Source organism: Loxodonta africana, chromosome 24 (genome assembly GCF_030014295.1).
Source record: "Loxodonta africana isolate mLoxAfr1 chromosome 24, mLoxAfr1.hap2, whole genome shotgun sequence".
Lineage (NCBI taxonomy): Eukaryota > Metazoa > Chordata > Mammalia > Proboscidea > Elephantidae > Loxodonta > Loxodonta africana.
Genome location: NC_087365.1, coordinates 31046820 through 31068430, shown reverse-complemented (window position 1 = coordinate 31068430; position 21611 = coordinate 31046820). Strand labels below are relative to the sequence as shown.

The following is a 21611-nucleotide window of genomic DNA, read 5'->3' as shown; positions in this document are numbered from 1 at the left end:
TTAGGAAGCTGACTGTCACGTCTTTGTCCTGCGGAGCCGCAGAGCGGCTGGTGGGTTCCAACTGCCAATACTTCGGTTAACAGCAGATTGCTTAACCACTGCGCCATCAGGGCTTCTGTTTTCAGCCACAATGTGACGCTTTCTCGACATACAAATTAACAGGTTGATGAAAGAGACGGAATGAATAAATGAATGTGTGAATGTAAATGTTGATTTAAGGCTTCGAATTCCCCAGATGTTCCGTAAGAGGGCGCTCTCTCCCACGCCTTGACGCCAGTCATTTAAAGCGCGCACTCCCTTTGCGTCTCGGACTCGCGCGCGCTGCCGCAGCACCGGAAGTGACTGAGCTTGCAAGTTCCCCCGGTCTCTTCAGGGGAAACTGAGGCCGGCTTGTTGGGAAGAGACGGCAAGAGCAGTCAGCCAGGTAGGCGGGCCCTGGTCCGCGGCACGGAAATCAGTCGCGAAGAGCTCCCGTGTCTGGAAACTACCAGGCCCATGAAGGGGGATGTGGCCCCCCACGCCTCGCGGGTCTCGCAGGTGAGAGCACCGCCTCCCCTGCGCGTGACAGGCGCTGCGCCCAATGGGAGCCCTCGCCGTCCCGCGCCCGTGCCTATTGAGCTCGCTGATTGGCTACGGTAGGGCGGCCGCCAGGGGCGAGACCCCTCCTCCCAGAAAGGTCTAGGGGGAGCCCCTGAGGAAAGAAGGTTGCCTAGCAACAGGGCGGTGGCCTGGCGGGTACCCGGCCTAGCTTGTTGGAGAAGCCGCGAGGCCGCAGCCCACCCACTCCGGGCTTCGGAGGTGCAGCCCCCCCCGGCCCCTCAGCCCTCCCGGGGGCGGCAGGAAACCGCCGTGGGCCTGTCCCCAGGAAAACGTGGTCTCGGCTGTGGGGGGCCTCGAACGGCCCTCGACCCCACTTTCTGACCCGAGAAGCCGGGCGCCTCACCGTCACCCGGTCTTTGTGCAGGGCGCCGGCGGCCATTGTGTCCGGGCGGGGAATGGAGGACCGGGCAATCCCCTACTGCCACCGCCACGTCCAGGGCCATTGGGGAATTCAAAGAAAACCAGCAGCGTTTGTGGGGGGCCCCCGGCCTTCAGCCTCCCGGAAAGGGCCGGGGATGGCCTTTCCGAAGCCACATCGCGCATCCGAGGCTGTTTCCTCCTCCCTCCTCCCCTCATCGAAACCTTGAGCCCATTGAGAAGTCCCTGCAGGGTTTCAGAAGCTTCACCCTGAGCTGGTCCTTTAAATAAATAAATAAATAAACGGCACAGCAGCCGCCTCCGGGGGAGTTCTCCTGGCTCCCGGTAGGAGGCGGAGAGCCAAGGGGCGTGCGAGAGCAAGGGGGCTGGGCTCCCGGTGGAAGGAGGCCGCCGCGGCGGAGCGGCCGCCCTCGGTCTGGGCGATGGAGGAGGAAGCGAGCGAGGGAGCCGGTTCCTGAGCGCCGCGGTTCCAGTGTCGCCTTCAGGGCTTCCAGCCTGCCGGGTCGCATGAGCCCTCCGGCCGGAGCTGGTTTTTTTTTTTTTTTTTTTTTTTCTGCCAGCCGCCGCGAGGCCGGCTGAGTTACCGGCATCTCGGCCGCCACCTCCCCTCGCGACCTATGATACAAAAGATCTTCCGGGGGCTGCACCTGCCTGCCGCTGCCTGAAACGGATTTGAATGTAGGTGGTGTAGGGGACTGCCCGTGAGGGTGACTTTCTGAGGAAGGCTTTTCAGAGAATAGGGGGTGGCTAGAGTGAAAGAGGTTGGTGGATGATTCAGAGCCCACTGGGGCTTTCCATTTGACTTTTCGAAGTCTCCTGGAAGCTAGACCCAGACCGTCATAAGAGCCACACAATCAGCTCTGGTACCCGGAGGGGGAATGTGATGTGGGGAGATGGCATACATATTAATTTTTTTTTTCCCCTGAAGCTTTTTCCCTTCAGAACCTTATCTTGGCTTTGGATCTCAGAGGAGAACCACTAACAGAGACAGACTCAGTGAGTGAGCAGGTGTTTTGGACAATGGACTGGTGGAGCCCATCCCTATTATAAAAATGTCTCAGAGCAACCGGGAGCTGGTGGTTGACTTTCTCTCCTACAAGCTTTCCCAGAAAGGATACAGTTGGAGTCAGTTTAGTGATGTGGAGGAGAATAGGACTGGGGCCTCGGAAGGCACTGAATCCGAGATGGAGATCCCCAGTGCCATCAATGGCAACCCATCCCGGCACCTGGCAGACAGCCCTGCGGTGAATGGAGCTACTGGCCACAGCAGCAGCTTGGATGCCCGGGAGGTGATCCCCATGGCAGCAGTGAAGCAAGCTCTGAGGGAGGCAGGCGATGAGTTCGAACTGCGGTACCGGCGGGCATTCAGTGACCTGACATCCCAGCTCCACATCACCCCAGGGACAGCATATCAGAGCTTTGAGCAGGTAGTGAACGAACTCTTCCGGGATGGGGTGAACTGGGGTCGCATTGTGGCCTTTTTCTCCTTCGGTGGGGCACTGTGCGTGGAAAGCGTAGACAAGGAGATGCAGGTATTGGTGAGTCGGATCGCAACTTGGATGGCTACTTACCTGAATGACCACCTAGAGCCTTGGATCCAGGAGAACGGCGGCTGGGTAAGGACCACGCCCCTTGTGTGTCCCATTTCTTTGGCCTCTGGTCAGAGAGATCCTCAATAGCCTTTCCCTTGTATCTCTTTCTCTTGTGCTGGGTGATGGTTGGAGATGTTGCTGGTTCAGGGATGTGACTGGCCTCATTTCACTACAAGGAGTTAACTGTTAGGAAATACAGATGACCCAGTTCTTGAAGGACCTGGCATCTTTCATTCTGGTCATCTTCATGACCCTACTTTTTCATACTTGTGCTTCAGTACCTCAGTGAAGGAAGACATAGCCTATGTGTTCATTCAGGTCAAAACCTATGCAAGTGGGAAGTTAGTCCAGTGTTTCCTCACCCTGACACAATGGTTCACCACCCAAACAGGTAATGAGTATAATGCGTGCAAAAGAGACTGAGCATCAGTGGTCCACAAACCCCTCCATCTTTTCTCCCCCAAGGGTGTCAACCATCCCCAAAACAAGTTCCCTGTATTTTGGAGTTTCCTTGTGTGGTACTTTCCTCTCAGGATAGGGCATGGCCAGGCAAAACTTTCCACCACCGTGTTGGATGGCTGAAGATTGTCTTATTTTAGGGCAGTGTAGGCTGTGCCAGCCTTTGTTTGCACCACACCCCTAAGTGTGCAACTTTCTGCGTGAGTGGTATGTTTGTGGAGCTCTTGCTGTGTCATGCATTAAGCCTGGGGACTTTGCACCTCACTGCCTGGGGTCGGTTGGAGAGCTCCAGCTGCTCTGCCTGTTGCTTTCCGGCCAGGGTTCTGGGGCCTCTTCACCAAGCGCTCATGGCAAAGCAAGAACCCAGTCTGTGGGATTCTCTAGAGCATTGCAATTTGGTGACAGACTTTGGAAACAAACTAACACAGGTGTGAGTCCCAGCCCTGTCACTTAACTAGCTGTGAGACCTTGGACAGGGCAGTTTACCTTCTTGAGCCTCAGTTTGTCCCACTAAAAAAATATGGTAAGCTCTCTTTGCCTTGCAGCATATTATAAAATCTTGGAGAGAATGTAAGCACAGTGCCTTAACATCAGCAAGTTGACTCTAGTCATTATTATTGGTCCCAGACACACTCTAGGCCCAGGAATCATGCCTTACTCCTTTCCCAGGAAGGGAGCATTCTCTTGCCCCTTCCCAAGTCAGGATGAGGTAATGGTGAGAGCTTCTTTACAGTGGTCCCTCTAGGCAATTTTTGCTCTTCTTGCTTGTTTTCCCCTGCCTGGAGGAGGGTGGAGGAGGTGCAGGCCTCCTGTAGCCCTGCTGTCCCCTCAGAACCCCTAGGACATTGAGCAGGCTGTGGAAAATAAGTCATTTATTGAAGAAGTTGATGTGGAAGGGACCATGCACTGTGGACACAGGAATGTCAAGAATGCAGTTGTCCATAGGCTGGGCCTAGGGCGTGGCCGGCACTTCATCCTACCACCGAGCTAGAGACCTCAAGAGTTTGCCCTGGAACTCCACCTCCTCTCTCTCGTTTCCTATTTGCAACTTCATCAACTCTTCCTCTTCACTTAGCTTTTGTAAAAGGCAAGGGGATCAAGTCAATAGAGGTCAGATGACTTGGGGGTGGCAGTGGAGGGAATAGAGATAGAAAGCTGTCTTGAGTTGAGGTTGATCAGACTTGAAAGCCATTCTGTAAATGAACTCCCTGGGGGGATGAATGATTAAATAGTTCCTGTTGGTTTGTGTAATGACCTCTCCTGTTCTCCCCTGCTTTGATTCTCTTTCGGGGCAAATATTTGTTTAGCTGATTACAGGAGGGACAAGATTCCAGAGCTTCAGACACACCCTCTGAGGCATCTCCAAGAAGGAACTTGGGCCATTTGCCTGATTTGACTACGGCCAGTGGTCCTAATAGCAGGTGGGTTGTTGGCAGCTATAAACAGAAGGCAGTTGAGAAGAGGTTCCTGGTCTGCCAGCGAGCCCCTACAGAGGGCTACCCAGACCAGAGAATTGCCAGCTGCCCAGTTTTGCACGTGGAACGAGGTCTTAGACCCAGCATCAGATCTCCTCTAGACTGAAATCCTGTTTTCTGTCTCTTTGTTCAAAAATTCCCAGAGCCCATTGGACAACATACCATATGTCACTTCCTCCTGGTGAACAGAGAGGTATGTGCAGAAGAGCCAGTTATGTTAGAGTGGTTTCTGGGTACACATTCTCTCCCTGAGGCCAAGAGGTAAAGAACATTTGATCCTTTGAGATCAAAGGATCCTTGGGATCCTTTGAGCCTGGGTAGAAAGATACCTGCCCACTTCCTTTTCAGGTACCATCCTGTCTGAGCCAGCACAGACTGAACACCAAGGTGGTGTCTCATAACCTTTTTGGAGGCTGAGAGAGGAGAATTCTTGAGTGGGGGAGTTATGGGCCATTCCACCCTGAGGTGTGCATTTAGCATCCCTATAGGTGATGTTTAGCATCCCTATAGGAAAGGGGAAGGAAATTACCTTTTACTGAGTACCTGTTATGGAACCCTGGTGGCACAGTGGTTAAGTGTTTGGCTGCTAACAGAAAGGTGGCAGTTTGAATCCACCAGACGTTCCTTGCAAACCCCATGGGCAGTTCTACTCTGTCTTATAGGGTCGCTATGAGTCGGATTCTACTTGATGGCAACAGGTTTGGTTTGGTTTTCATATGTATTAGGCATTGTGTTGGTTCCTTTTACTTATGCAACAAGCATTTATTGAGTATTTAATGTGTTGCAGGTACAATTCCGGGGTGTGCTGGCCATAAGCTAGACGTGATACATTCCCTCATGGACAGAGCATGTTATTTCATACTTTTTTACCCAGTAGCTTTCCATGGTCAGTGGTTTTATTTCCATTTTACATTTGAAGCTCCTAGTGACTAAGAGACTGGCCCCAGATGTCCTCAACCAGTTAGGTGTCTGAGTAAGGATTTACATTTAGGCCAGCCTGATTCCAAAAACTAAACTATCCTTCCACATTAGGTTGTCCCAAGAGAAATAAAGCAACACAGACCGGCTGCCACAGAAAGCCAGAGATGCTTTTTTGGGCCAAGCAAAACATGTCTCTGAAGGTGCTCACTCTGGCCTGTGTTCCTGGCATTGTTCAGGAAGCTGCGGGATGAACAGTAGCAGATTCCCAAAGGCATTATGTGTAGACTCGTATTCTGGCACTGGTAAAACTTAGACATTGCAAGTGTCAAATGGATATCAGGGTTTTGCCCAGTCAGAATGGGCTTATTGTTGATTGTTTCATTGCTAAAGGCCTCTTAGGCCATGTCAGTGACGTGCATGTGAGGCGAAGGTGACATGCCCCAGGTATCTTTATTTAAAATTGTGGGATAATGCTTCAAGGACTGGAATTCCAGACTCGCAGCCACATCACCGTCTGCCTGGAGCCACCTGGTGAGATGCTGAACCTGTTTGTCTGTCTTGTCCATCACCTCTCCCACCTGTAAAATGGAATAATGGCAGCCAACTGCCAGAACTGGACTCTAGTAAAGGATCTAGAACAAAGGCCCTTCCCATGTCTTAATTGTAGGGTGGGAGCATCTCTTTTAATGAATGGGCTTCCTCCCTCAGGAAACTGAACTTTGTCTCTTGGAGTTACTCCTGGAGAAACAAAGCCAGCCCCTGAGACAGCACCTAGAACGGTTGTAGGGTGATGATGGGACCGTCTCTGAAAGGACAGAATGTTTCTGGTGCTTTCAGTGGGAATGTGGACAGTTAAGGGATGAGGACCCAGGTGGGCTAGGCCCTTCTAAAATAGCCACCCCTGGGGAAATCCCTTAGCCTGATGGAAATGCCATTGTTGAAGCAATGAGTATGCTTAGGGAGAAACCTAACTTGGCCCTTTCCGGGTTGCGTGGCTCTGTTGTCTCCAAGTTTCTGTAGGTCTCTTCTTGCCTGGTCTGGCTTCTTCAGCGTGCATGAATGCTTAGCTAAAGCACCTCAGCTCCCTTTGCAGATGCTCAAGCAGCTGTTGGTAATTCTGCGGTTTTCTTGGGGAAACCCCATTAGAAACCTCAAACGTGGAAATTTTTAGGTCCCAAAATGTGATAGAAGTGTCTCAGGGGCTCCCCCTTGGAACACCCAGCTCTTGTGGGTATACATTTTAGGTTGCTGTTAAAACTCAGCATCATAGGGTTTTTCAGACTGTCTAGGATTAATTTCCCCAGTAACACCATGGAACCTTTCAACTTCTGCTTGAAAATTACCCAGGTATTTTTTTCAGGGGGCCCCAAAGGAAGCTGGAGGGTTTTCTTGACTTTAGTATGGGTAATCACCAGATTTGTTTGGGCTGCATGGAGTAGTAGTTGTTAGCTGCCCGTTCCCTCAGCAGGTATCTCTCCTGAGGCCAGTGGACTTAAATGTCCTTCTCTGCCCAGTCTCCCTAGTTTTTCCAAGTGTCCTCAGCCTTCCATCCTGGGGCTTTCTTTCATCAACTCTTGTTTTGCCTGGGTTTAGTGTCAGTAGATTTAGGGGTATTTCCCAGTGAGCTGCTCTTCTAAAGAAATATAATCTCCGGCTACCTTAATTAGCAGTGCCCCTGCTCCCACCCACAACCTCCAACCTAATTCTACAGAGCCCTCCCTAAGGACTCCTCTTTTCTTTGAAGGAGCCACTCTGTTCCTGGCTCCTCTTCTCTTCTGTCCCTCCAGCCAACAGTCTGTCTTCCCCATTCCCAGCTGGCAGATCTGAGTTGACAGTCCCACTGGGTCTTTTTGTTTAGCCCAGGGAAGAGAAGACCCATGAGAATATGATCACTGGCTTCAAATATCTGAAGGAAGAGGGGCTGAGCCTTTTTTTTTTTTTTGTGGTATAGTACCCAGAAAAACTTGGATAAATGAAAGGAAGTTAGCAGTGGTAGGCTTTAAAGTAATGTAAAGAAGTCGTTTCTAACAGAATTGTCTATCTACCAGGTTTAGGAGCTTCCTGAGGGTAGAGTCCACATCTTCTCTATACTTATTTCCTTAGTATTGATCAGAGGGCTTCAGCATAGCAGGTACCTAATGAAGGAGATGCCCACTGAATTTCTGAAGAAACTGATACTTATCAAGCCAGAATAATGACAATGCAGTTACCCTTTGCCTAATAATGTATTCATTGGGTCTGAAAAGTATTTATTGAGCACCTATTATGTACCAGGCACTGTTCTTGGAACTGGCAGTATAGCAGTAAACAAAACTGTTTCTGTTTTCATGGAGCTCACATTCTAGTGGGCAGAGACAGACAATGAACGAATAAATGCGTATATATGTATAACGTAGATCAGGTGACGGTAAGCACTATGAAGGAAATAAAACAGGTTGGGGCATAGAGTGTGCCTGACAAGGAAGGTGGGATTGCAGTTTTAAAAGGGTGGTCAGAGAAGACATCACCAAAAGGTGGTGTTTGAGCTAAGACCTGAGGAGATGAGGTGGTGAGTGATGTGGGTACCTGGAGAAAGAATATTTCAAGCAAGGGAATGGGCTGAGAAAGGAATGTACTTGGCATGTTCAAGGGCGAGCAAGAAGGCCAATATGACTGTAACAGAAAGAGCAAGGAGGGGAGTGTTAGAATATGAGAGGAGAGAGGTAGCCAGGGGCCAGATCACATAGGGCCTTATAGACCATGATGAGGACTTGGTTTGGTTGAGTGAGAAGAAACCAAAAGAAGGTTTTGAGCAGGAGCGATATGGTCTGAATTCAGTAGGGAACCCATTGAAGAGGCTGGTGCAACTGCCAGATGAGAAAGGATAGTGTCTTGGACCAGAAGTAGAGGTAGATCTGATGAGAGGGGACTGGAGGGTAATAGCAGACTTTGCACATTGCATGTTGATGGGTCTAACCACCTCGGAAGTGACAGTTTTTAACCACTTGGAGATCACAAAACTGGGGCTCAGCGAGGTCAGGAATAGTTCTCTCCAAATGTAGTCCCCTGATGAATGGTCTTCCTCCACTCTAGGAATATTTCTATCTGAATGCAACTGGTTGGGGTTCAGGTACTAGCTCTCCCATGTCTAGCTGTGTGACCTTGGGTAAGTTCCTTGACCTCTCTGAACCTTGGGGGGTAATTAATAATACCTGCCTCACAGAGTTGTAGTGAAGACCCAATGAGGTATGCCCAAGATGCATAGAGCCTGGCACCGTATTCTATCATAACCTTTATCATCTTTACCACAGAACTTGTGCTGGATACTCATTTACAGACTCTTCAGCATCCTTCTCCTTTTTCTAGACTTCATAGTGATCCTCTGGCACATTCTCAGAGCAGGTTCTAGCAGTGTTTCTGTCCTGGTAGGAGTACCCTAGTGTTTGCGTGCCGCGGTGCAAGCACTGGACTTGGAGCCATAGGAGTCTCAGTTCTCTCAATCTGCTCCTGACTTGGAGTCTCACCTTGGCCAAGTCACTTCACCCCCAGCACCCACTTTCTCCATCCATAAGATGGCGGATTTGGAGTAGACAGTCTAAGAATCCTAGTCGTCACTGGCCTGAGGCCTTGTGGCCAATTCCACCGTTAGGGCACATTTCACGTTAATTATATCCTAGGATGGCTCTTTTCTGTTGACAGATGTAGCGCCTTAACTACGAAAATTAACTATTCCTGGCTTCAACTTAGGGTAGTTTATTATTGACCCCACGATAATAATACTCCACATTTATGTAGCACTTTACAGCGTTCGGAGCACTTTCATACCACCATGCCTTTTGGTTCTCATAGTCACTCAGGGAAGTGAGCAGGAAAGGTGTCATCTCCATTTCACAGGAGGGAAATAAGGCTGAGAAAGGTGAAGCAACTTGATGAAGGTCACATCAGGAGGAAGAGGTAGAGTTTGGACTTGCAAATCCGAACGTGACCACTTACTTGCTGTATGACCTAGTGCAAGTCTTGTAACCTCTCTGCCTGAGTTCTTCTCATCTGTAAGTGGCTATAGTAATAGTGCCCACCTTGTAAAGTTCTTCTGAAGATGCATTGAGTTAATTCAGGTGTAAGGCTCTCAGAATAGTGACTGTCACTATCAGCAGCAGCATCACCATCATCATCCTCGGTCTCCTTCAGTCAGATCATCTGGCTTCTCATTCATTACATATTGATTTTTGCAAGTAGTGTTTTTGCAGAAAGAAACTGCCTTTGGGACCGCCTGCTACTTGGTTTCATCCTCTATGATCCTCTCAGGCCAAGTTGGAGCCTTACTGTGAGCGCCAAGCTGCAGGGCTCTTTGGGCAGGTCCCAGACCTCCCCTCGGAACTAGAGGTTTTTCTCTGGTTCTTCAGGAAATGCCATTGCAGTGACTTCCATGGACTGCTTCCTGTCCCAGCCCTGCAGCCGGATTCCTGCCTGCGAGAGTGTGGAAACTGGAAAGTCATGTCCCTAGAGGCGCCCCCACACAAGCTACTTTTTTTTTTACAGGTCTCTCCCTTTCCTCTTGTCGATTACTTTCTTTCCTGCCTCTCCTTTCCCCCTTCACATAGCTCCTCCCTCCAGCTTATGATCACCCCATTAAGATTTAGAAAATGCCTTTTTGCTTAGTTCTGTCAGACCATTCCCACCACCCCATGCTAGACTACGTGTGGGGTCAGGCAGAACTCCTGGGTTCTCTCCTTGGCTCCAGCACTTAGCAACAGTTTCAGTCATGGACTTCCCCAGAGGGACATTAAAGCTGTCACTTGCAGTGCCCTGTGTCATCCATTAACCCTGAGTTCCCCCAGGGTCCTCCACTCCACTCCTGCCGAGGACAGACTCCTAAGAGGGATCTTAGAGGTTTGGCTCCTATAAATCCTGCCTCTTGAAGGTTGATGACAGAGGGTGGAGTGAAGCAGAGCCTGCCACCACCCCTGCCCCCCCCACCCCACCCCCAGTTACCTTTCAGGAAGAAGCTAAAAGGTCTTGAAAACCTTGTTGGACAATCATCTGAGGAATGGGAGCTGGCCTGGGAGGGGATTGGAACGCACTCAACTATGCCTCAGATCCTTTGTTCCGCTCTTGAAAGGGAAACATTCCCCTCCCTCCTCCCTGGCCACACACACGTGCCTTTGTTCCCCTGAGTCAGGCGGAGCCAGGAACACAGTGTCCCTTCCAAGGAGCCTGACTCCCTCCCCAGAGGCTGGCGCCCCCCTCCCCTCCGGTCAGCAGGACTGGGATTTTGCTCAGGAGCCCCCAGCCTCATGTCTTTTCCATAGAAGATTTCTTTCTCTAAGAGGCTGAGAACTTGCCTACAAACAGCTGTCCAGGGACTTCCCTGGAATAATTCCATGGGATGCCCGTGTCCCAGGATTAAACAGTTCCTCCCTTTTATTCCACTTGGTGATTAATATTATTGTTAACATTACTATTAATAGCAGCTAACATTTATTGAGTTCTTACTCTATGCCAGGCATTGTTCAAAGTGCTTTACGTATATTAATTTGTTCCATTCTCATAGCAACGCTCTGAAGTAGGTACTATTATTATCCCCATTTTACAAATGAGGAAACTGAGATACAGAGAGGTTAAACTCCTTTCCTAAGGGAGGGGGTAGCATGCCCACTTCCTCCAATGCACCAGTGTCTAGATGCTTGTCGGCATGTATCCCATCCTTACTATGTAACACGCCTTTCCCGACATCATTCTGTGTTACTATCCCAACGACCTTAACGGTAGGACACTGAGATTTGGGAGGGCTGATGGTTAGCAGGAGGCAGGGTCAGGATCTGAGCCCAGGTCCGTCTTACGCCTAAAGTCTGTGCTTTTCACCTCAGTGTCATCCTGAAAACCCCTACAAGGAAGGTGATGTTATCCTTTTAGGGGTGGAAAACTGAGGCTCAGAGAAAAGTGACATGCATGGGGCCTCACAGGCTAGTACTAGGAAGAATCAAGATTCAAAGTCAAAGATGTTTGACTTCAAAATACTATACTTAGTAGTCTGTAGTATAATGATAATTTCTTCTGTAGTTTACCAGACTCTTCTATACACATCATTTCACAGTGAGGCAGGTGAAATGAGTCTGCTTAGTCCGTTTCCCGGGAAGGAAACTAAGGCAAGGTGGCTTGTCCCACAGGAAATGGCGCAGTCAGACTTAGAACCTGTTCTGGCTTCTAACCTGGTGTTATGGAGTGCTGCTCTCCTAAGGCTTGATTTGGAGCTGTCCTCAGTTCTGTTTTATTGGCTAAATCAGCAAATATTGATGAATGTATGTGCTAGCTGCCAGAGATACTGTGGATACTGAAGTGAACAAGACTGGGGCCCGTCCCGCAAAGCTTGAAGTCTGTATCCATGCCCTGCACCTTGGGCCCTGCTGGTGTCCATCCTCTGACATCTGAATCAGGCCATGTGCATAACCCATCTATCTGCTCAGCTCCCAGCTATACCAGGCGAAGTTCATTATAGTTGGCATGTATTGATCACCTTCAGCATATCTGTAGACAAAATTCTGGACTCCGATTTGAAACTTAGCTTGGCTCCCTGCCAGCAGCATAACACTAGGCAAACCAGCATCAATGTTCTCATCCATAAATCTGAGAGAATAATATCAACCTTTTACCAGAGTAAGCAAGACTTAAATGAGAAAGTGAAATGCAAGTGTTTTATTAGTAATAGTAACACATAACGTGTTGAGTGCTTGCTTTGTGCCAGGCATTGTGTTTAGGCCCTTGATGACATAATCATCTCATTTAGGCCTCACAATTCTTCTGGTGTGAAGATGGGAAATCCAGAGTTCAGAGAGGCTCTGTAACGTGTCCAGAGTAACAAAACTTGTAAGAGGCGAACTGAGTCTTGGACTCAGATGTGTCTGATGCCAGAGCCTACCCCTGAGTCACTGCATCATCAGCTTTTTTACCCTGAGTGCCTGGCACAAGGCCCAGGGTTGGGCAAGGGCTTGGCCAGGGTCTGCTCAGTGATCATGAGGGTTTATTGTTATTAGGTGCAGGTCAGCAGGCCAGGCTTCCAAAAACATGCCTCTGCCCTTAAAGAGGCAAACTCATTGGAAGCAGTAGGACTAGACCAAAAACACTTGATGAATGGCTGACGGCAAACTGCCAAATCTGTGGTGTAGACTCCAGATATGAAACAGGTCAGACCCACTGGCTGCATCCCCCAGGTGCCCTGGATTTCTGCCAAATCGGCCCACCTCCACCATCAACTACCCAGTTAACTACTGACCAACTTCATCACCAATTCAGGTCCTCTTCTGCAGCAGCAGTGGAAGGGGCCTGGGAGGGGAAAGGTTATTAGGGCTGGAATAATCATAGTTTTCTCACCAGTATGGCTTTGTGCAGTTCACACTGAGGCCTCAGTTTCCACCTCTTCTTCACAGGCTTGCTGTTTTCTCTGCCTGAATCTCTTTTCCCCTAAATTTGATTAGGGCTGTCTACTTATCATTCAGGACTCAATTCAAATGTCACCTCCCCAGAGTCCACTCATGTTTACATAGATCATAAGCTTCCAGAGTGTCGGGGCATTATCTCATTTTTTCCTTCCTCCCTAATATCTAGCAGAGTGCTTGGCACATAGCAGACACTCAGCAAATATCTCTTGAATGAATGAATGAGTGATTGTGTGTACTACCTAGCACAGTGCCTGACATACAGAATGCTCAGTCAGTGTCAGGCATTATTGACTTTGAGGAAGATGTAAACCATGAAGTCTTAAAATAGGTGAAAAGAAGGGGCAGGCTAGGTGGGTAAGAACCACACAGACAGATCCGAAGAGTGGACTGTTGAAGCATTTGGGAGATAATGAGAAAGTAGGCTGGCTAGAGCAAAGAGGGTCTAGTTGGCCGGGGAAAGGGAGTGGGTGGCCAGTGGTGGAGATCTCTGGACAGAGGGATGGGGGTGGTTGGCTATGGGAGTTGGCCCATTGGGTAGAGGCCCAGAGCACCTGTGGGATGCAGCCAGGTCTCCAGGAACCCCTGGGAAAGAGAATCTCTTGCCATCTGGGACTCAGCAGGCAGAGCCATAGGGAGATAAAAGCCAGTGGCACCTGCAGGTCAGGTAGGCCGTCCTGGTTGTTATTTCGGGCCTTGGGGCCAGGTGCAGATTCAAAGCCTTGATTGAAGCCTTTTGGCGACTCTGGCCTCAGCAGGGTAAACATCACCTGTCTCCTGCCACCTGTGGCAACAATGCCAGGAAGGTACCCTGGGAAGGCCCGAAGGGGCCAAGATTTCTTGCTGCCCTGGTGGAGTAAGAAATACCTGCTCAAGAAAGACCACTCATTCCCTGCCCCCAGCTCCCTCTTTGAAGGGCTCAGGTGGCAATAAAGTGCCTCTTGCCCAAGAGGCCCCCTGGTTCTGGCCCATGGAAGGCAGGGGTGGGGCAGTGGGAGCCGTTGACAGCTGGGCCCAGATTGGGGGAGGGGTCAGTCTGGGAGCAGGTGCAGATTTCGAGGAGGGTGGAGCCTGAAGGGAAGTAGGGATCCTGGGAGGCTGCAAAATTTCCCTCCCCACCCCCAACTCCCCAGCCACAGCTGGCTTCTCCAGGAACCTGATGACCTAGTTGTAATGCTTAGAAATTGTTAGCTTAGCTTTGCAGGTCGGGGCTGTGCCAGCCTCTCTTCTCTGAGGCTTCTCATGTCCAAAAGGGACCTTGGCATTCCCCTGAGGGGGTTCTATGTGAAGGACAAGCACCATATCACATGTAGAGGCTTCTTGCCCAAGGGAGGAAAGAACCAATCAGGACTCTTCCCTTCCTCCCTGGTGTGCCCCTCCCCTGCCTTCTGTCTCTCTCTGAGGGGTGAGGAGTAGCAAAGAGAGGTCACAAACTTCTTCCCTCGAGGTTCAGCATAGAGAGGGAGGAGTCTTGGGCAACTCCCAAGGGATGGCTTGAGCATACCTACATCTCCTTACCTCCCCATCTCAGTTCATTGTTAAGGCCTGAGGGACAGGAGTACAGAGGAATCTGTTGGGGGCTCTGGAGGCCCCAGCTCTCCAGGGCAGCAGCTGTTCCTGGTATTCCTCATGTCTGCCTCTCCAGTGCCTTCCTGGAAGAAATTCCATCACTTTTAAGAGTCAGGTACAAAGCTGAACAAACCAGTGCTGAATTCCTCTTGCTCAATAGTTATCCTTGGGCAAATTACTTAATCTCTCTGAGCCTTAGTTTCCTCATCCATAAAAAGGGGCTAATAATATATATAGTGCCTTTCTTGAAGGGCTGTTGTGAGCATGAAAATAATAAGATAGATACTTAACATGGAGCCTGGCATACAGTAATTACTCAGCATGGTAGCTACCATTATTACAGTTATTATCAGATTGCCTTCACAGGTTATCAAGTTGCCATGGTCTCCACTGGAACTACTCTCCAAGAGCAGACTTTTAGGCTGACAGAATATGTGAATGTCCTTTGGACCAAGGGCTTAGAGATTTTAAGATTCCTGAAGATGGGGACCTTGGCTCACAACTTGTCCCTTACTTCCTCTACAAGGGCTCCAAGTCACGCCTTGCACACGGTAGGAGTTTGGCCAGTGTTGCTTACTAGGTATTAGGCAATGGACAGATTTTCTTCCATCTTTGCCACGTGCCTCCAAGAAGGCAGGTACCTCCTTGTCTGCCTTATTCATCCCTGTATCCCTAGCTCCTGCGACAGAACCTGTCACGTAGAAGGTACTCATAATTATTTGTTGACTGAATGGAAGGCTTAATGAGTCAAGTATTTAAAGTGCTTAGGGGCATGCCTAGCACATAGTAGGTACTTGGTACATGTTTGAGCTATGAAATGAAGTATTGTGGGAGCTGTACAGTTTTTGCAGGATGACCCCACTCCTTGTTTGCTGCGTGACCATAAGCCTCTCTACCAAGCTCTGCCTGTTGCCTCATCTGTTGAAGAGAGATAACACACGCCTTGCCTGTCTCGTGGGCTTGCAGGGAGGTCCAAGGAGGTGATAGATGAAAAAGCACTTTGAGAACTATAAATATTTGTTCTTGTTGCTGTTTCTTGACTGAGGTCACAGCCATAGCTGTGTCATTCATTCATTCAACCAACAAGCATTTTTGAGTGGAAACCGTATCCTAGCTCAATCATTCATCCAGCTTCATTGGACAAGTACACTATTTCTCTAAGCCTGTATATTTATAAAATGGAAATAAAACTCATTTCACAGGGTTGTTGGGAGAAAGATTAATAAGCAGGGTGCTTGAGCTGATTGAAGGTAGAAGCTGTGTATTATTCACTATTATCAGCTATTATTGGTCCTAGCACTTGGTGGTGGAGTGTTTAGGGACCGAGTTAGGGAATGGATGAATAGTGTATGGAAAGTGCCCCTGCACAGTGCCTAGCGCAGAGTAAGAGCTCACCAAAGGGTGGGTTTTTCCCTTTCCTCTCACTGTGAGGTTAGGTCATTCATTGATTCAGTCATTGGGTGCCATCTGTAGTCAAATTACCAGGCAAGGGCAGACCTCTGAATGTGACTCAGATGGGAAGTAGCAATGAGTATTAACTCCTAACCCTAGAATGTCTGTGCCTGCCTCGCTGGGCTGCTGAGTGGGAGCTCTGATCCAACGAGATGAAACCAGAAACTAAAACCTGTTGCCGTTGAGTCGATTCCAACTCATAGCAACCCTATAGGACAAGGTAGAACTTCCCCATAGAGTTTTCAGGGAGCAGCTGGTGGATTCGAACTGGCAGCCTTTTGGTTAGCAGCTGTAGCACTTAACCATTATACCACCAGGGTTTCCAGCCAGGTCAGTGCTGCTTAAACATAAAGCCCAGCCTACAGCAGGCCTCACCCCACGCTCATCTCTGATTCAGAACAAGAAAACTGCCCCATGTTCTACTGTCTGCAACCTAGTGAGAAGAATTCCCCTGTGCTCATAGCACCCACATTCAGATGGAACCCTAGGGGTTACCAAGTCAGAAAAGTCCCCAAGGACTCACTCGGAAATGGCCCTTTGGGGCAGGGTCCAGGGAGGGGGCCCAAATCTAAGACTCAGGGTCTCTTGAGACCGGCACAAGCAGCAGGTGCAGGCATGAGGCCCCGGTCTGGCAGCTGAGTGCTGAAACTGAGAGATGAGTAGGGCCAGACAAAGAGTCAACCCAGAGGATACTGCCTGCCTGCCCATGCAGGTGTCTGGGCACCTGGGGGAGTTTCTGGGTCTGATTTAGTGGTGGAGGTTGAGGTTCCAAATTAGTACCCCAAGCCACAATGAGGGCAATTCATGGAACTCCAGAGCAAAGCATGCAGTTGGCACCCAGGCCCCAAACCGAGGCCAACACCTTTGAAATCTCCTCATACTCCTTCAGGGTAAAAGAGGGGCCCCTCTTCTGACCTTCACAGCACCTACTGCTGGAGGAACTCCAGGGACACTGGAGTAATGACCTTAATTCCCTTTATGGGGCCCCTGCTATGTGCTGGGAGCTCTTTAACAAAATGTGAGATCATTTTGCTGTCAGAAGTGTAGGCTCTTGAGTTGGGCAGAGCTGGGTTTGACTCTGGGCTCCATCACATACCAGCTATTTGATCTTTTCCACATTATTACCCCTTTCTGAGCCTCAGTTCCCTGACTGAAAAATGGGGGTAGCACCTGCCTCATAGGGTTTTTGTAAGGATGGAATGAGGTCATACATGTGAAGCTTACCACTGGTATCAGTAATATTAATAAGAGTTAACAACAGCTAATGTTTATTGAGCATTTACACTCAAGTGTTACGGAGGAGAAAAGTGAGGCATAGGTAAGTTAAGAACATTGGCCAGAAGTTCACAGCTAGTAAGTAGTGAAGCCTCAATTTGGACCCAGGCAGTGTGGCTCCAAAGCCCACATGTCCTACCTCTTATAAGGACAGGGCGAGTTAACGTTGCTGTTACTGATGAATCCAGCATTATAGCTGCCTGTGGTTTTTGGTCTATCTACTGAATTCTGAGCTCAGCGAAGGCCAGAAACCCATCTTAATCACCTTGCATCCCCAGAGACCAACATAGTACTCATAGTACTCATTAATATTTGCTTAATGGCTGAGAATATTCCCTCTCTCCATTAATCAATCAGTAGCTCTTTATCGACCATTTCCTGTAGGCTAGGCTCGAGTTGAATCCTGAGAGGAATGCAAAGTACAGCCCTGCTTCTGTAAACGGAAGATTGGGTGTGTGTGTATGTGAGGGGTTGCATTCCAGAGCATTGTATCATTGGCAGAAACTTCCACAGAGGGGGCAGAAACAATACAGGTGGCTTGGGGATGCTTTCCAAGCTGGGATTCCCACCCCTCCCCAAATGGACCACTCCCTCCATCTCGTGAAGAACAAGGTGACACAGATTTCCTACTCCTGCCCAGGGCGTGAACCACTCCCATCTCTTCAGTCCCTCTCTAGTGAGGAAGGTGCATCTTTCTTGCACAAGTAGCCAGTTTATGGGAGCCTAGAATGATAGAAAAAAAGTCAGAAGCTTAGAGCTGGGAAGGGACCCTAGAAAATCACTCATGCCAGAGTGGTCCTTTAAAACCAAGTTCCACTCTTGGCACATTCTTGCTTACAGCCTCCAGTGGACCTTGACTGCACTTTAAAACCCAGAGTCCTCACCAAGGCCTGTGTGATCTGGTCACTGGTTGCCTGTTCACCCCCTATCCCTCCACTCAAGCCACACAGGATCCTTGCTGTTCCTGGATCATGGCACACTTGTCCCTTCCTGAGGGCCGTTGTAGTTGCTGTTCCCTCTGCCTAGAATGCTCTGTCCCTGATGTTTCCCTTACTGGCCCCTTCATTTGGCTCCACTCAAATGCCACCTCCTCTGAGACGTTTTCCTTGACCTTCAGTCTAAAGTAGCCCTCTCCCCAATTACTCTCTAGTCTTTTGCCTTTGTGTGTTTTCTTCTGACCCCTCACTGACCTCTAGTTGAAATTTTCTTTTTGTTTGTCTGCTTACTCTTTTTTTTTTTTTCCCCCTTGTCCCTTCTGGTAGAATTTAAGCCCCATGATTATAGAAATTAAGCCCCATGGTTTATTTCTCATTGTACCTCCAGTGCCTAGAACTGCTCCTTGCAGGATGTAAACATTCAGGGAATAATTTTGGAGTGAATGATTCTACAAATGAACAAGCCTAAGGCAGTCTTTTAATTTTCCACATGAGAAGACTGAGGCCCAGAGAAGACAAGCTAATGAGAATTGAGAGTTTTCTTTCAACCTACCTTTTGAGTGTTTGCTAAGTGCCAGGCACTATACTCAGTGATTTACATGCATTATTTTTGCCATTTACCCTTAATTGTTACAATGAGTTGTTTGGGACATCGTTTTTTGTACACCATTGTAGTATTTAAAAGAAAATTAGACTAACTCCTGTTTTTTATTGGAGCCTTGCTCTACTTTACAAAGAGTTGGAGGCAACTTAGGAAATGTCATACAACCAAAAGGGTAAAGGAGGGTATCAAGTGAAAGAAAAATTCGGTTAAGAAAACAAGAGCCAGGACTAAGAGTAGTCCACACAAACATATGCCACTGAGCAGTTTTCCTACCATTCTTTATGATCGATAACTAAATTATGCCCAGACTCTTGAAAATGATTTTTCTTTTTTTTTTTTTTATCTAATCACACACACACACAGACAGACACACACACACACACACACACACACACACAACCTTGGAATTGCCCCAGACTGCATGTGATAGTTGAGGATTTGCTGACTCCTTCCGTGCCTCATCACCGGGGCTCCTAGATTAAGGCAGCGTGCTGTCCTCTTCCTCCCCACTCACCAGAGGGGCCGGTCCAAAAGGAGGAGCCTGGACCTCTCCCCAACTTGGTTTCAAGAAATCTTTTCCAGAAGATTTCTTAATTGAAATATCACCATTAAAGACCCAATTCTGCTCTGAAGGCACTTTCATTTGAGTTAGAGAGAAAACACATAATGCATGTGGAAAGGTGTCTTGTAAATACCAACAATAAATGCTAAATGCCAAGTAAGTGAAGGATTTTGCAGAAGGGGTGAGATTTGAACTGGGACTTACCACAGAGCAGAGAAAAAAGGGGCTGGTGCTCCCAGCAGAGGGGTCCACGTGAGTTAAGATGCGAAGGCTGGGATGGGCTCTCGGGAAGAGACCCACGAGCAGTGGCAGTCCAGTATGAAGTGTTTGCGGAGGAGTCTCTATTAGTAGGTGACGAAGCCAGGAAGGTCAGCTGGAGCCAGATTTATGGAAGCCCCGAGCGCCAGGCGCCAGGGAAGGATTCCGAGGCCCTCCTCAGTAGCCCTGGTATCCCAATAGATGACATTACCAGGTATAGATGCCCATCCTGGTGGCCTACAGATCCACTGATTCCCAGGTGACAGTGCCGGCATCTAAGATGGGATCCAATGCCTTGAACTGACAGTAGGCATAGGGGTAAGTGTGGGGCCATTGTCAGTTATCCTTTGACCATCCCAGGTACATACATTCATTTGGTGATTTAACAGGTGTATACTGAGCAAGCACCAACTACATGCCATGCCTTGTGCTAAGTGCCAGGGGTGCTATGGTAAACGAGATAGTCAAGGACCCCACTCTCATAGAGACCTATTTTATTAGGGCAAGCAAGTAGCCCAAGAAACACGTACATAAGATGATTTCAGATAGTGGGTTAAATGCTATAAAGAAAATAAATCTGAGTGATGGAGTATCTAGGAAGAAACTTTATATATAGGGTGGTCAGAGAACGCCTCTCTGAAGAGGTGACATTTGAGCTGAGAGTAGATTGACGTGAAAGAACCAGCCTGGGAAGATGTGAAGCAAAGATTTTGCAGGCAGAGAACAACAAGGCAGGATTGAACTTGGCTCATCAAAGCCTTAGGCTAACTGAGGTGCTCAGCTCTGACACTGGTAGGACCCGTCTGTGCCTTTGTTTCCCCTTGTGTTATGGATGAAGATGATCTTTCCCATCTCCTCCACAGAGATCCAGAGGGAATAATGGTGACTTCCATTTACTAAGCACCTACCTCAAGCCAGGCTCTACAAGCATTTTCTAATTTAATTCTCCTATGCAGCCGGTGTGGTTAAGTGGTCTGTTGGCCCCACTTTCTATTCCGATGAGGAAACTGAGATGAAGTTACACGCCTGGGTTCCTGCAGCTTGTACACCGGGGAACCTAGGTTCAGGCCCCCATCAGTCTATTTCTAAAGCCAGAACTCTTTACACTGCTCCGCTCTCGGAATAAATGAAGCATTGTTGTTTCGGGACATGCAGAAAGCTGTTTAGCAAAAGGAAAGTTGGGGAAAGCATCGTGGAATGAGGAGCTTGAAGGACACTTGCTGTCCTCCCAGCTGAGAGGTCTGTTTCTGTTTGTCTGCAGGAGGATGCCTCCAGAGCCTGGGGTTACTGTAGGCCTTTGCCAGAGGCATGTTCAGACTTAGCCAGTTGAGTATCCCCCAGTTTCCTGCTTTTGCCATCTCAGCTGCTGGTCAGGAGGTTTGGGAAGGTGACATCATCTAGCTGAATCAGCTGCCGCTTCTAGACACATTAACGGGAACTGAAAGTCATTGCCCCTTCCTTCCCACTCTGCAAATCTCTTCAGACCAAGGTTAGAGTAAGGTGTTCTACCTGTCTGCGATGGTCATGTCTGGAGCAGTGCCCCTGCTTTTAAAGAGCTGTAAGGTGCATATTCTTGGAGAAAGCTGTTCTCAAGGATTTTCAAGCTAAGGGAACAGAGTGCCCTTGAGGGATAGGGGGATTCATAGGAGGGTCCCCATCCCTCCACTCCACCTTCTTTTAGCAGGAACTCCTGACCTTCCTGATCTCCTTTGTGTAAGTCCAAGGCTCAGGCCCATCACTGTAGGACAGGCAAACAAAATACTATTTGTGGACTTTAACCTTAGGGCATTGAGAGTCTGGTCAAGGGGACAAAAAGCTTACATTTCTGAGCAGAGCAGCCATGGCACTTTGATCTGTTGGAGATCTGCCCTTGACTCATTGGCCAAAAGGGAAAAAATAAGTGAGATGCATATAAAATGAAAATAATAAAAAGATGGCTCAGTGCCAAGCAAGTACAACAACAGACAACTTATTTGCTCTGTGACTTTGCCTCTCAGCTTCGCTGTCTAAGGGGCATGTAAAAAATTCACTGTGTAAAATGAGTGTCACGAGGGCATGTGGCTCTTTGAGTCATTGGAGTATTACATGAGATAACACATGTAAAGCCTTCAGCAGTACA

At 48.7% G+C, this 21611-nt stretch overlaps 1 protein-coding gene across 4 annotated transcripts in view; it reads left to right on the top strand.

Annotated features, from left to right (window-relative positions):
• The first annotated feature begins 405 nt into the window (after positions 1 to 405).
• BCL2L1 (BCL2 like 1) overlaps positions 406 to 21611 on the top strand; it is a 50739-nt gene continuing 29533 nt past the window's right edge. For 2 of the 4 annotated variants that reach the window (XM_003411635.4, XM_023550123.2), the window contains exons 1-2: positions 1523 to 1656; positions 1907 to 2594. In XM_003411635.4, the coding sequence (XP_003411683.1) occupies positions 2031 to 2594 (564 nt within the window). In that variant the 5' untranslated portion in view covers positions 1523 to 1656; positions 1907 to 2030. Of the gene's footprint in view, positions 538 to 1522; positions 1657 to 1906; positions 2595 to 21611 lie in introns of those variants that run through there. The other 2 variants (XM_010591594.3, XM_010591593.3) reach the window with 2 other exon arrangements.